General features: G+C 44.4%; 1 protein-coding gene across 7 annotated transcripts; it reads right to left on the bottom strand.

The window, feature by feature from the left end:
• Positions 1–2066: 2066 nt before the first annotated feature.
• On the bottom strand, positions 2067–13015 carry LOC308587335 (complement factor H-like). Of its 7 annotated transcripts, XM_081194883.1 has the most exons (9): positions 12794–13011; positions 12131–12230; positions 10645–10809; positions 8875–9066; positions 6824–6919; positions 6189–6359; positions 5018–5218; positions 3946–4125; positions 2067–2269 (listed from the first exon to the last, which is right to left on the bottom strand). In XM_081194883.1, exons 2-9 carry the CDS (start codon positions 12192–12194, stop codon positions 2238–2240), a joined length of 1101 nt encoding a protein of 366 aa, XP_081051009.1. In that variant the 5' UTR covers positions 12195–12230; positions 12794–13011; the 3' UTR covers positions 2067–2237. The 7 variants fall into 7 exon arrangements, with proteins under 7 accessions (XP_081051009.1, XP_081051012.1, XP_081051011.1 ...); XM_081194886.1 differs by having other exon boundaries at positions 3946–4023; positions 5018–5191; positions 6193–6359; positions 12131–13015; XM_081194885.1 differs by having other exon boundaries at positions 3946–4023; positions 12131–13013.
• Between the last annotated feature and the right edge of the window lie 2373 nt (positions 13016–15388).

Below are 15388 nucleotides of genomic sequence, written 5' to 3'. Positions count from 1 at the left end.
TTAAAGAATCTCTCAAGGCAAATCTTTAAAAATGTAGTATAAACGCCGACAACTGGGAAACACTGGCCTACGAACGCTCCAATTGGAGAACAGCCTTTACCAAATGTGTCACAAGCTTTGAAGGCGCTTGAACTCAGGACAAAAGAGAGAAAAGTGCTAAGTGGAAGGCATGCTTGGCAAATCCTCAATGTCATCAACTCCCGCCCAGAAACCTATGTCACCACTGTGTAAGGACATGTAGATTCAGAATTGGCCTCCATAGTCACTTACGGACTCACTGTTAAAACCGTGTTCATGTAAGACAATCTTACTTGACTACAAGTGATCGCCAAAGAAAAAGAAGCAGCAACAGCAAAGATGTTTATAGCTGCCAAACTGGAAGTCTACCAAGCAACGTTCTAGATACCAGTGCGTTGATAAAACTGGGAGACTGTGTCCTTTGACAAGTTTACTAATCAAATGTAGCAAGCTAGGCATCCCCCTAGCAGAGGCTGACAGAGGCTGGCAGAGGCTGGCAGAGACTGGCAACCGTGGAGGCTCAGTGCAGACTGGATGGAGGGCTCTATCCACCTTCCTTGCACTCTGCCGCATTCCTGAGGTCAAGTTGCCCTTCAGTCTCCAGGCTGTGGCGAGTCACCCTTCAGTCCCCTCACTAAATGGCCACCTGACCAGCGCTCACTTGCTCCTCACTCAGCCAACGGTGAGCAGGTGCAGACAGAGGGAGGAGGGCAAGTGGTGACCTGGCCAGGTGCTCCTCTCCACAGGCATTGGGGGATTCATCATCCACCAGGATTGCCACCTGGCTGGGTGGGCAGGCAGCGCAATGTGGCCCCGCTTGGCTCTTGAGGGGGTTGTGGCTATGCTGCTGGGTATGCCTCTGAATACCAGGTCCTGGAAATCACAAGTGGGGAGGATGCTGTTGCACTCGGGCCCTGCTTGCAGGATCCCCATAGTTGCCAAGTCATAGTTGCTAAGCAAAGTTTTACTTCCTGCGCAACTTCTTCCGAACGCTGTATGGAATAGCACATGATTCTGACCTTTGGTGGGTTTGTAAGTAAACCATTTTTAACCTACTAAACCTGCGGTCTTCTTCTGTGCAAGGGGAAGAGAGAAACTTTGAAAGGAACTTAGAAGGGCATATTTTAAAGGTCTAACAGCCCACATTTCCACACTTTGCTTTGCTGAATGCTTTGTGATTTTAAATCTCTGCTCGGGTTCTCTCACCAAAGAGACTTGGATCTTGGCATCCAGTAATGCTCCTTTCTATATATATACCTATCCACCCACCCACCACCCTTGAAACAATACTGCCTTCATCTAGGCTGGCCTTTCAGGTGTCAGGCACCTGCCCCTAGTCCCCAGGATACAAACAAGATACTACATAGGATGCCCTTTAACTGGCTGTGGTAGAACTCTTTATTTTGTTCCACATGGGGAAATTTAGTTTGAGCCATTTTCTGCTTCTAGAGCTTGTGTGCAACCCATATATTCATATTACTTTTCATTATTTCTGTTAGAACTTGCTGTAAAAACTGGATTTCAATTCATTTCAACTTTACCAGTATATGTCTTTATTATCTTAGCCGTTATAAATAAAAAATACAACTATCTAGTTATGTGCCATAAATTTCTTCCAGTGCTCTATTTAAATTTTCTGTGAATACTCAAGCCTTTTCTTGATTTGCCAAACTTTATGTAAAATTAGTTGCGAGCCAAGACCCCTTGACCCCACAGTTGCCTAAGGGGTGAATAACCAGACATGACACAGCATATGGTTTTATGGATTCAAATAGGCCACAACTTTATTGGTTACAGATGTGAATCGTTTGGCATAGGCATTGGGTGAAGCCAAATTATATCTCTCCAACCCATCTGCTGGGAGTCCATCTAAGGGTAAATCACCACTTGGAGGGCCCTATGACCTACATCAAATAGAGTTACCCTCCAAGGGTCCCTGATGGAGGAGTGCTATAGCCCTAGCCCCTGTTAAATAAATGCTTCAGTTCACAACATTGTGACATATGTATAATAAAGGGTGGAGTTATTACAGATATAAAATCTTGCTATTTTTTATATTTAAAAAAATAATTTATTTGTACTGTGACTTTCTACACAAGGCAGCTAACAGCATGAATACAAACAAACAACATCCATAACGAGAAAATTAAGAAAGAATTCAAATCATATAAAAATAAATAGCACATATACATTAATCTCCAGGCGCTGGTGAGGTTGACCTACTGAAGTCTTCTCTCAAATCTGGATGCAGCTGTAATGTTATTGGGGGGGTTGAGGAAATACAACATATGTTAGATTCTTTATACAATGGTACCTCAGGTTACAGACGCTTCAGGTTACAGACGCTTCAGGTTACAGACTCCTCTAACCCAGAAATAGTAACTTGGGTTAAGAACTTTGCTTCAGGGTGAGAACAGAAATTGTGCGGCGGCGGCAGCGGGAGGCCCCATTAGCTAAAGTGGTACCTCAGGTTAAGTAGAGTTTCAGGTTAAGAACGGACCTCCAGACAAATTAAGTTCTTAACCTGAGGTACTACTGTCCTAGCGTGCAGCACTAAAATGTGTTGCGAAATGAGGCTTACTGATGGGAACAAATTGAGAACACTCACTGTACAGTTAGCAGAGCACAGGAGCCAACTCCTAGGGGCCAAGGTCCCTTCACGCCCCCCCCCAATAAAGTATTTGAGGGGGGTGCCTCCCAAAAATTGATAGGCATTGCTATTCAAATGTTGTGGGGGGCAAAACTTTCCTCCCCCCCGACCCATATTTTATACAAATTGGCACCCTTTCAGCAGAGCAAGGATAGCTAAAATGATGCTCTTTGTGTGTTCCTGGGGCTCCTCCCAATATCCCTGATCTGCTCCGGGCTCATGAGAAATAGAATCCAACATCGGCAGGGCATCATTTTCAGTATTTCTGAGTCTTGGTTTTGATTGCTCATTATCTCTTGTGGTAGCAAGTCAACCCAAAGCCATTAGCCTAGTGTCCAAGCTGAGAATATCCCTCCCTGTCCCTCAGTTGAGATTCATAAAGGCAACTGGTTTAGCGAACTATAATATTTCTACTAAGGGAGCACAGCAGTAGCAGCCACCTGTTGTTATTTAACTATTATTGGAATTTTAATCCTTTTTTGAGGTAATAAATAAACCATCCGGCAATTCCCATCCGGATGGGGAAGAGAGAAGAAACAAATCCATTGCCTATACAGGTTGGAGGTCACAAATGATTAGCCACTGGGGTGGGCCAGAATCCTGCCAAATAGCAAATAGCATTTCTGAAGTTTCTCTCTTTCTGAATACTACTTGCTCATATCCACCCAAGTCAGGGGCAGCCATCTTGCCTACACCACAGGACTGAGCCTCTGGTCTCATAAATCTGAGCAGATTGCTGTGGAACCATTTATGAAACCTAATCTAATTTCCTGTTTGGGCTGCAGTGCAAATACAGAAATGTGCCACTGTAAATAAAGGATTTATAGGATCACACTGAAAGCTAAGGGCTCGTCCACATATCTGTTTGATATCTAGGTCCTATAGGTTTTTATTTCGCCCCACCGCTTTGCCCAGAAAGACCTGCTGTTTACTGCTGAATCGGAACAAACATCCATCGAGTTTTCTGCAGATCGGTGTTTGTTCCGATTCAGCAGTAAAGAATGGGTTTTCCCAGGGAAAGCAGTGGGACAAAAGAAAATCGTCTCCAACCCCTGCTTAGAAATCATGGGACAAACAGGAGCGTGGATGAGCCTTAAGTCAGCCCAGACGCATGCAGTTCTATTCCATGTCCCCCCAAAACCTTATTAAAGGAATTTGTTGGTACAGAACTATCATGGAAGTAAGGGTATGGAGTTAATGCGGCTTGTTTAAGGCAGAATCAGATAGGCTGTATCCACAATCCGAGGTGTACTGATCAGTTATCAAGTAAAGCTTACACAGGGAGGAACAGCTTGGAGTAGGCGACCAGTCATTTTTTGTACACGTGGCCGTTGCTTGATTTTCAGGTCGATATCCTGCATCACAACGAAACGAGACGTTATCACCCTCGATGAAGTTATTCTTAGAGTCGTAAATTACTTCACCATGTGGCAAGTGTTTAGGAGGGGTGCACAGTCCTAAAGGCAAAACGAATACATGTGCATGAATGTAAGGAGAGGAAATGTGTACAAAACCTTTATTAGAGAACAGTATGCAAAATACATTTGGACATCCTGGTGCAGCTATGGAACAGGCAACTGTATGAAATCATGGAAATCCACTGCCAAATATTGAATGGCATCACACTGTGCAATACCGACCAAGAGTCTCTTGCTTAGTATAAGGCAGCTTCCTAGTATAAGCTCCTAAGAAACTTACTTTTTTAAAAAATGAAAGAACCAAGATTCTCCAAATGCTACATTCTGCTACACCCAATATGATATTCAGCGCTTTTTAGGCATGCCTGCAGAATCATGGCGCGCACACACAGGGATTGTCCTAAAGCAGGTTTGGAATGAATGCTTGCAAATTCTAGCCCTATTCAGGCATCCGAAACCCCCCATGTGATAAGGAGTGGGTGGGGACTTGCACGCGCATCCCAAATCTCCCTCGTTGTGCAAGGGGTTCGAAATACCAAGAAAGGGCTCATATTTACAAGCAAGTTTGAAATGTCAGGTGGGAAAAACATAGAAGGAAGGTGCCAACCCCAGGGAGCTATGGCAGCCTTCAGTTGCATCCAGCTTCTGGGTTCCGGCAATATCTCTCCAATCTCTCATAAGATCTTGCCGCATCCTGGAAGCTACAGCCATGCAACCCCACTAAGTGAGGCTTTGACAGAGTGACAGCAGAGCGGGAGTGGAACCTTTCTGTTTTGACTCAGGTGACAAAATAGAATGGGTCAGCCCTGCTTTTGACTTATATGCTATTTCCATCTTAGGTAGACTAACTCTTTGAAAGCACCTCACCAGCCATCATTAATGTTGCTGGTGCCTTCTTAGCTCAAGGAGAATAAGAGAAACATACACTTACTGAAACATTTCGGTTCTGGATCCCAGCCCAAACTGGTGCATCTAATTCTATACCAGTACTTTTTATTTTCTGGCAGAAAGCCGTGCTTGCATCTGAAACTAATTGTCTGTCCCTCCTTTTTTGGAAAATAGACGTCACTGTAGTATGTGTTAGACCAAGATAGTGCTCCATTCTCTATATGGGGATAATCACATTGCTTTGCTTTGAAAGAGATAAACAGAGACTGTTAAAACAGATAAACACCTTCAGTTATTTTGCTTGACAGTACTCGATTCTGTTTGTTAATGCAGGTTTTTCCAATGTTAGCCTAATAGCCCCATTGACTCGCCAGTCCTAAACTCTGTGAATTGTGAATATTTCCTATTATTCTTATGGAACCTGTAATGTGGCTCTGATATTGGTCCCTGTAATGTGGCTCTGATACTGGAATGTGGCTCTGATACTGGATCAACATAATTGTGTAGTGATACTGTGGTACCTCGGTTTTTGAATGTCTCCGTTGCTGAACGTTTGGGTTTTCGAATGGCTTCCGTTTTCGAATGCACCTCAGAAGTCAAATGGCTTCCACTGTGTGTATCCACAGTTTGTTGGATTGGGAATGTAAGGCCTTGAGCCAGGCCGATACCATTGCTCTCTCTTCAGGGTTCTTTGAACAATTCAGTATAGACAACTTGTTTAGTGTGCTAGTGGATTTAAGAACTGGAGGTGGCGTTTATGGTTCAGAGAGGAGCTGGTACTTGAAACCATACAAGTGGCAAATTCAGAATGCCAGCCCTGGCATATGATATAAACACACTGTTAAATTGTGGGTGAACATATCAGACGACACAGTGATTCTTCAAACAGCTCTTGTTTATTCACAGGTCAGAACAGAACTGAACTGAAGGGTTCAGGCAGCCTGCTTATACAGAGCTCCACTAGAATGCAACAGTAACCATTTTCTGTAACTATCCAATCACTGAACGTCACTTTCAATCCCTTATTTGCATATGTGGACCTGAACTATCTACAGTATCCCCCTGCTGGCCCAGGGTGAGAACTTCAGTACATAACACACACCTTGGGGAAAAGTAGATGAAAAACCATCAAAAATACAAAACAGATTCCATTATCAGTCATTGAGATTAACACTACATGGGGGGGAAAATACTACAACATGAAAATTACTTACGTACACACTTTGGAGATGGTAACCAGCCATACTTTGTACATTTAAAAGAGCTCTTGCGGCTTTCCAGCTGATATCCCTGATTACATTTAGCAGAGATCACTTCCTCAAATTTGTACTGACTCTTTACAGGAAAGAAGTTGCCGCTACCTATTTCTGGGGCAGTGCACATCACTTGTGGTGAAACAGAAAAAGGAATTTTAGGAAGTACGGTTAATGTCTTCCTCAATACCGCTCAGTGGTTGCAACATATAACCACCACCACCACATGGCTTTTAAAATTAAATGATCATTCTAGAATGCAAACTAGCCACCCCAGCAATCAACAGTGGCTGCCATCCTGCAAGCACTTAGCCTCAGCTCAAAATGCATTGCAATGGAGATCAGTGATATGATCTTCCAGTGTTTTTTTTAAATGAAAATCAATTGCACAAGAAGGGGACTGCAAATTTGGCTGGAGCAGCGGCAATATGGGAGGATTGTTTAATCCCTTCTTCCCTGTTTTAGGACACCCCTCTCAGCTGAGTTTTGCCCCATGAACTTAAGGCTGAGAAAAATGAGAAACTGAGGGACTGGCAGATCGTTCCATCCCTATTCCAGCCTAATGGGTAACAGGGGACATTGAATCATTCTGGTACCTGGTGTGGAGAGATCTGATGCTAGCAGCAGCAGATTCTTGGAAGTGGCGGCATCAGCAGGGATGTCACCAGTGATGGAAGTCTCTTGGTCAGACACTGGAATGACCCAATGGAATAACATATGTTATAACGGTAGAATAGGTAAGTTATCTTATGAATGCCCTTTCTAGCATCTAACATCTCTGTGTGGTGCTGGAGGCATGTGCCACACCTCTGTTGCCCATAAATCTCTAACACCTGTGGTCTCCGATCTGAAGGCATATATGATCGTTGTCAAAAGTTACTTCATGGAAAGAGGCACCATCCCTACCAGTCAGTTCAAACTAAGCGGACATTACACTTTGGTTTGCAGTGGCGTGTAAAAACAGATGTGGAAAGGTTTTTGAAATAGCATGTTCTGGTTTGCAATCGAATCATCAATGTAAGTGCATTATAAAAAAATATTCTCATACATTCTTCTGTTTACTAGCTTCCTGTTTCATTGAGTAAGATAGCACAGGGCTCTGTGAGGGAAAGGGAGGTGAATTTTGATCAAGGCAAAAGTCTGATTTAAATGATACCAGAGTAGCATTAGTCCTTTGGTTGCTTCCACCTGAGAAGTTCAATATAAAACCTCTGCACATATGTCTCAGGTAGCTTGTAAACCCTCCTAGTGTCCCTGTTTTCTAAGGACAGTCCTGGATTTACAGAAGCTGTCCTGGTTTCTGTTTTAATCCCGGAATGTCCTGCTTTTCCTTAGGACATCCCTATTTTCATCAGATAAATGTTGGACAGTATGGAGTTACATGACCCCCCGGGCCAAGAAGATAAGTAACTATACAGTACAACCTTTAGAAGACATCTGAAGGCAGCCCTGTATTATTTTATTATGCTTTTATGTATGTTGAAAGCTGCCCAGAGTGGCTGGGTTATTGTTGTTGTTGTTGTTGTTGTTGTTGTTGTTGTTGTTGTTGTTACCACTACTACTCTTACTACTACTCTTACTCTTACTATTATTGAATTGAGCTTCCCTATTTTCACTGGGATGTTGGAAGGAATGAGCTTGTTTGTTTCCATATCAAACTCATAGTCATGTCCACTATTATGCAGGGGTGGGGAGCTAGCAGCTCATAGGCTAAATCATAGGGAAGTTTTCAATATTTAATGCTCTATTGTTTTTAACACTTGATTGGAAGCTGCCCAGAGTGGCTGGGGAAACTCAACCAGATGGGCGGGGTATAAATAATAAATTACAGTATTATTATTTTATTATAAATCTGACCCACAAATCCTTTCCAAATACCTCACCAGACTCCCATCCTCTTCTTACCCTGTTCCTCCTTCCCAGAGGTAAAACGATAAAAAACCTAGACACTGCAACAAACTACAGTGGTACCTCGGGTTACAGATGCTTCAGGTTACAGACACTTCAGGTTACAGACTCCACTAACCCAGAAATAGTACCTCAGGTTAAGAACTTGCTTCAGAATGAGAACAGAAATCGTGCTCCGGTGGCACGGTGGCAGCGGGAGGCACCATTAGCTAAAGTGGTACCTCAGGTTAAGAACAGTTTCAGATTAAGAATGGACCTCTGGAACGAATTAAGTTCTTAACCAGAGGTACCACTGTAGCTTGTATTTCCTGGCTTTGGTGACAACAAAACTAGGCAGATGAATTTATCCTCACTTAGAAACATTTGTTTTCACTTCCATAGGCATCCAGCAGTGGTTTGTGTAGGCAATCCAATAGGATTTTATTAAGGTCATTTTACACAACAACAACAACAGCTGGATCCAATGATCATTATGATGGTGGTGAATTCAACTCATTGGTAGGAGATTAAGGGATTTAGAGGCTGTCCAAGCAAATGGGAGAAGGTACTGGGAGATGCTTTTAAACCGGAAGGTGATGTTCTCATGGGTTTTCTGCATAAAGCAAAGACCCATTTTGCCTGGGCAAAATGCAGAGCCAAAATTTGATGGTGTCAGCAGACCAGCTCAAACACAGCAGAAACACACACCCTTCAGATAAACCACCCAACTGATGTGAAATAGCATTATCAATGCAGTTACCGACAGGGTTACAGGATGGCAGATCCATGGTCCCATCAATGCACGTTCTCACAGAAGGAGAGATCATTATGTATCCTTTCATGCATATGAATTCCATTGTATGTGCATTTTTAATCAATTCTGAATGTTTTTGCCCACCATACAACAGCAGGTTTCTGGCTTCCAGCTGTTGTTTTGTGATAGTGCAGGGTGCTGAAAGAAAAGGAAGACAGAGATGGGGTCATCTTTGGAATTGGCTTCTCCTATTTAGCCTTCCAGGTCTGACTTTAGATTAATTGGATCCCTAGGAGTAGCTTATAACTCTATGGCCTACAAATGACATCCAGTTTTTGCTCAATTCTGAATGAAAATTAACCCACATATTAATTTGGGTTCAAATGATATTTTTTATATTATATCCCTTTTCAGATTACAGTGGTACCTCGGGTTAAGTACTTAATTCATCCATTCTTAACCTGAAACTGTTCTTAACCTGAAGCACCACTTTAGCTAATGGGGCCTCCCACTGCTGCCATTGTGCGATTTCTCTTCTCATCCTGAGGTAAGGTTCTTAACCCGAGGTACTACTTCTGGGTTAGCGGAGTCTGTAACCTGAAGCGTATGTAACCTGAGGTACCACTGTATATCCTTCCAAGTGTATCTGGATTCCAGCTCCCTTCAGCCTCATTGGTCCATTGTTCCTAGCCTTCAACATCTAGGCCAGATTTCCTCAACTTCGACCCTCCAGATGTTTAGAGACTACAGTTCCCATCATCCCTGACCACTGGTCCTGCTAGCTAGGGATCATGGGAGTTGTAGGCCAAAAACATCTGGAGGGCCGAGGTTGAGGAAGCCTGGCCTAGATGTTGAGGGCAACCTTTTCAAATCAATCCCTGTGCACATTAGCATTAGCACTCCATGCAATTGGTACTTCTATAAAACCAGGAGTCCTGATCACCTAGAGCAGGTGTGGCTAACCTGTGGCCTTCCAGATGTTGCTGAACATCAGTCAGCTGGCAGGGCCAAATGTCAGGGGATTTAGGCGTTGTCCAACAGCATCTGGAGGGCTACAGGTTCCCCAGCCCTGATGTAGAGTGCCTACATATGTTCAGATGGAAGCTAAGTCAAACTGCTACATTAGCAGCACCGAAATGAGCTCCCTGGGGTGCAAGCCTGGGCGGTGTGTACGGAGGTCCTGGGCTACCCAGATGACAGGACCGGCCTCTTGGCTTCACTGATGTGGTCCAAAGGAAAGCAGAGCAATATGTGTGGCACCAGCTTGGCTGCAAGAGTTCCTGGAAGGAGACTTCCAACCCTATAAGGAACTCCACTCTGGATTTGTGTAGCCTTTTCTTCTCTTGAAGATATCCCAAAAGGCAGAGGAGGTTTAGGATCAGAGATTTCCTTCTCCTAGAGAAGCTACCTTCCCAGGTTGACAAGCCCCATCTACAGCACATGCAGAAACCACCTTCTTGACCATTGGACCCACTATTGGTCTTGTATGCTTAATCCACCAGAGCCTGTCTTCACATGTAGCTCACTGCGAGTTTGAGACCCATTGGCTGCCCTCACCTGGTTTAGCTAGCCAGTTAAAGATATTTCCTGTAATTGTGGCTACCCGATAAAAGTACATTGTTATGGGTTGGGCGGGTTGTGCTATATCCAATCCAATTCCAACAATATAATTTTATTTTGAGATAAGTGCATATGATCCACAAATGCTGGAGTTATCCAGTTTCACAGTGTGCCCTATCCATGTTACTTAAAAGTTGACAGAAATAGTCCACTCACCAAAACACTTTGGACGAGGGGTCCATCCATCTTCCTTACATGTTATCCAGCCAGACCCTTCCAAGTCATACCCAGGGAAGCACTTGTACTGTAACCGGTCACGTTCCAGATATTGAGCTCTTTTATTCTCTATGATTACTCCAAAATCAATGTCAGGTGTGCACACTGAAATTGCATTTAGCATCATCATAGTCACTAAAGAAAAATCCTTTTCAAAGTAGAATGATAATTGATCAGAGCTGTAAGTTCCTGAATACAAATCAAAGGTCACTTCCACTCAAGGCATTAGCATCCTTGGCTCACTCACTTTTTAAGGAGCATCCAGATGACATCATTGTCATCCCATTGGATTCCAGTGTTTTCAAATAATGCCCTCTCTTGTTTTTAATAGCAATGGGAACAATACATCACAACACCAACCATCACAACAACAAAAATCAGAATTACAGCAATAGCAACACATTGATGTATAGCCAATACAACACCACTAAAAGTTAAACTTTTCTAAAGGAGCGTCTCCACCCCCATCGTTGAGCTCAGACACTGAGGTCCAGCTCCGAGGGCCTTCTGGCGGTTCCCTCACTGCTAGAAGTGATGTTACAGGGAGCCAAGCAGAGGGCCTTCTCAGTATTGGCACCCGCCCTGTGGAACACACTCCCATCAGATGTCAAAGAAATAAACAACTATCTGACTTTTAGAAGACATCTGAAGGCAACCCTGTATCGGGAAGCTTTGATATTTTATTGTGTTTTTAAATTTTTGCTGGGAGCTGCCCATAGTGGCTGGGGCAACCCAGTCAGATGGGCGGCAAATAAATAATAATAAAATTATTATTAATATTACTATCAGCGGTGGCATACAAAATGCCCTATATATCAAAGCATTTTGATGATATAAACACAAGATTTCGCAAATAAGAGCAGAATCATTCAGTAGTAATAATAATAAAAAAATCTGTTCAATAAATGTAACATAATCACTGCACCTAAATTTCTAACCCAGGGTAATCAGAATCATAAGTATATTTCTTACCTGCCTTTATGACCGGATCCCAGGACAGGTTGCAGCAATTTAAAATACGTTAAAATCCATTTTTTGAAAAATTTAAGACTAGGATGGATGCCCTCCAGATGTTGTTGGAATCCTGTGATTTCTGTATGTTGACCAACCTGGTTGGGGTTGATAGGTTTGGGAGTCCCACAACATAGGGAGGGCAACACATTGTATACCCTGTCCTTGCCTATCAATTGGCCCTGCAAACAGAAATTCATGCAAAGCAGCTTAGCACCACCATCATATTATTCTTGGAACTATTAATGGAATTATTCACAGAATGCCACAGCTTTAACGGACAAAAACGCAGACCTGAATTTAGTTCCTAGCCTTAGTTCTAGAGGTCTCCTGAAATAAATAATTTCTTTTTAAAAAGAGAGCTCGCCTGCTCTTTCACTGCATGAAATGTTTGTCTTTCAACTTAATATCTTACCATGTTGGAATGTGCAGCATGTCCATAGAAGAAATGAAACAATACAGAACAGCCGGTTCTTCATTATGCTTCAGCAGAATAGAGGATTCCCCTTCTGTGACTGCGTTTTGCAAGGACTGACATTGTGAATATACTTCTTCTCCTTTTCTTGCACCAGTTCAGTTCTTTCTTTCTACCCTATGCCTAGGTTTCTTTTTTTTACTGTGTCTTTTGAAGTACGCTTGTTTGGCATAGCACCGAGGGAAAGAAATCATTACCAGCATTCAGCACTGAAACGGTTTGCAAACCCGCAGAGATGTTTTGTACTGCCATCCTAGTATTAAGGACTAAAACAAAGTCCGGCCTTCAAATAGAACCTCTGTGGCCCTGTTCACATACATCACAGCAAAGCAAAGAGGGTCCCTCCTGTCTGAGATAAGAGAATTGGTGCAGGGTGAGCAGAGCAGATCTTAATATAACATTACACAAACTATGGGTTGGAACAGACAAGGATGCCCTGTCAGCATCAGTAAATTGTTTTCAACACCAGGATAATGCTTGTGCTCAGGTGCGCGATCCCCTTATTTTCTCCACAGTAAAAGCAGCTCCTCTGGAAAAAGCGTATGAAATAAGAGAGCAAAGTAATGCTGACTTCGGAACCAGAGTAACTCAAAACCAACCCACCAATGAAGAATTTCCCTGATGAGGTTGAAACCTTCAGCGAAATGCGTAAGAAAGTGGTGGCAAAGAGCAATGGGATTCTGAAAGAAGACCGAGCACTCTTTGGTCACCTCATTATGATGTCAGGAGGTCAGAACATTTGGGTGACATACACACTGTCTCATCCTCTGGGTCCTTTGTGTCATCACAGAGAATTGCTTGGAGACAAAGCTGACTGGATAAGCCATTTTCTGACTCTGTTTTCAAGGTTTTTAAATCATCGTACACTGGTAGTGATGAGGCATAAGTCTTAAAATATGAGATCTGATATATTCTGTCTTCTTTTTCTACTTGAATGCCTAATTTTGCTCGTTTCTAACGAAAACAAAACTAAGATGCAACAACAACAATAATAAAGATTTTGCTCCTTTAAAGAAGCAGGCTGCTCCTCACTCTCGTCTGAAGAATCTTCCATCCCATTGCTAAGCAACCATTTCAGGGACTAACTGTCAGTGGATGGACCCTGATGGAGATTCTGAGCGAGGACATTTCACTGGGTACCAGAGTGAGATGGAGATGAAAACCAGGATTTCCAGATGAAAGGGTTAGATGAAGTCAAGAAAACAGCCCTTGACTGTGCCAAGAGGGTCTTGAGCAGGAGACAAGGCTGGCGGGGGAGATTTTTCCACCTTTGTTGCAGGGCTCTGAAAAGTGTGTGGCAGAGGCAGGGGACCAGGAGTGGGGAGTGGTGATTTATGGGATGTGACACCACCCGCAAGGCAGGAGCCAGAATGCCAGTCCCTGACATTCAAGCAAAACAGAAAAGGCCACCGTCTCTACATCATCCTCCCTGCCTGCCCACCACCAGAGATGCAGAGGAAGTTGCCACAGCAGCTATGGCATGTGGCGGCACAGGAGGCAGGTATGGGGCGCGGGTGGCGCTGTGGTCTAAACTAACAAGCCTCTTGGGCTTGCCGATCGGGAGGTCGGCGGTTTGAATCCCCGCGACAGGGTAAGCTCCCATTGCTCTGTCTCAGCTCCTGCCAACCTAGCAGTTCAAAAGCACGCCAGTGAAAGTAGATGAAAAGGTACCACTGTGGTGGAAAGGTAAACAGCGTTTCTGTGCACTCTGGCTTCTGTCATGGTGTCCCATTGCACCAGTAGCGGTTTAGTTATGCTGGCCACATGACCCAGAAAGCTGCCTGTAGACAAATGCCGGCTCCCTCGGCCTGAAAGCGAGATGAGCGCTGCAACCCCATAGTCACCTTTGATGGGACTTAACCATCCAGGGGCCCTTTACCTTTTTAAAATTTTAGTGGCAACAGTAAAGGGGGTTTCTGTGCACAGAGGTGAATGTGGTAGCAGCCAGCGCCCCATAGAGCAGGTGACAGCGGGCAAGGAGGCAGCAGCTGTGGAAGCGAGTGGCGGGAGAAGAGGCTAGTTCTACCGCCTGAGGTGCCTGCCTGGCCGCACCTGGTAGGAAAGGCCCCGATGACAATATTGCAAGTCCAGCTACCCCAAGGCCGAAACAGGCAGCTGAGGAGGAACAGCCACTGAATCTACTGCACACCCAGTTCTTGGTGGGGAAATGCTTTCTGCTGCAATTGGGGACCTAATTGGGATTCACATTTGCTCATGAGGAATCCAGTGGGACGAGGAATAATGCTCAGTCTTAGAGTGTGGCATCAGTCATACTTTGGAAGTCTCTTCCTATGGACCTCAGACGGGCACCTTCACTGTTCTTTTTTTGGTGCCCTGTGGGTTAAACCACAGAGCCTAGGACTTGCCAATCAGAAGGTCGGCGGTTCGAATCCCCGTGATGGGGTGAGCTCCCGTTGCTCGGTCCCTCTTCCTGCCAACCTAGCAATTTGAAAGCACTTCAAAGTGCAAGTAGATAAATAGGTACCGCTCCGGCGGGAAGGTAAACGCCATTTCCGTGTGCTGCTCTGGTTCGCCAGAAGCGGCTTAGTCATGCTGGCCACATGACCCGGAAGCTGTACACTGGCTCCCTCGGCCAATAAAGCGAGATGAGCGCCGCAACCCCAGAGTTGGTCATGACTGGACCTAATGGTCAGGGGTACCTTTACCTTTACCTTAAGAACTGTTAGCATTTTAGGTAGCTGATGCTGGCTAGTGTTAGTATAAATCACATGAGATGTCTGAGAAGAGTGTGGGAATGGAAGACTGTCTTGCCTCTTTTGTCTGAGAGTGTTACAGTCATACCTCTTGTTACGTTCGGTTCAGGTTACGTCTTCTCAGGTTGCATCCCGCGGTGACCCGGAAGTACCGGAAAGGGTTACATCCGGGTTTCGCCACTCGTGCGTGCACAGACGCGCAAAATGGCATCACGCGCATACACAGAAGTGGTGAATCATGACCTATGTGTGCACAGACATGCAGACACGGGTTGCGTTCCTCTCAGGTTGCGAACAGGGCTCCAGAACGGATCCCGTGGTACCAGAACGGATACAGTGGTACCTCGGGTTACATACACTTTAGGTTACAGACTCTGCTAACCCAGAAATATTACCTAGGGTTAAGAACTTTGCTTCAGGATGAGAACAGAAATCATGCTCCGGAGGCGCAGCGGCAGCAGGAGGCCCCATTAGCTAAAGTGGT

Source organism: Podarcis bocagei, assembly GCF_964188305.1.
Source record: "Podarcis bocagei genome assembly, chromosome: 5".
NCBI lineage: Eukaryota > Metazoa > Chordata > Lepidosauria > Squamata > Lacertidae > Podarcis > Podarcis bocagei.
This window is presented reverse-complemented; position numbering and strand designations above follow the sequence as displayed.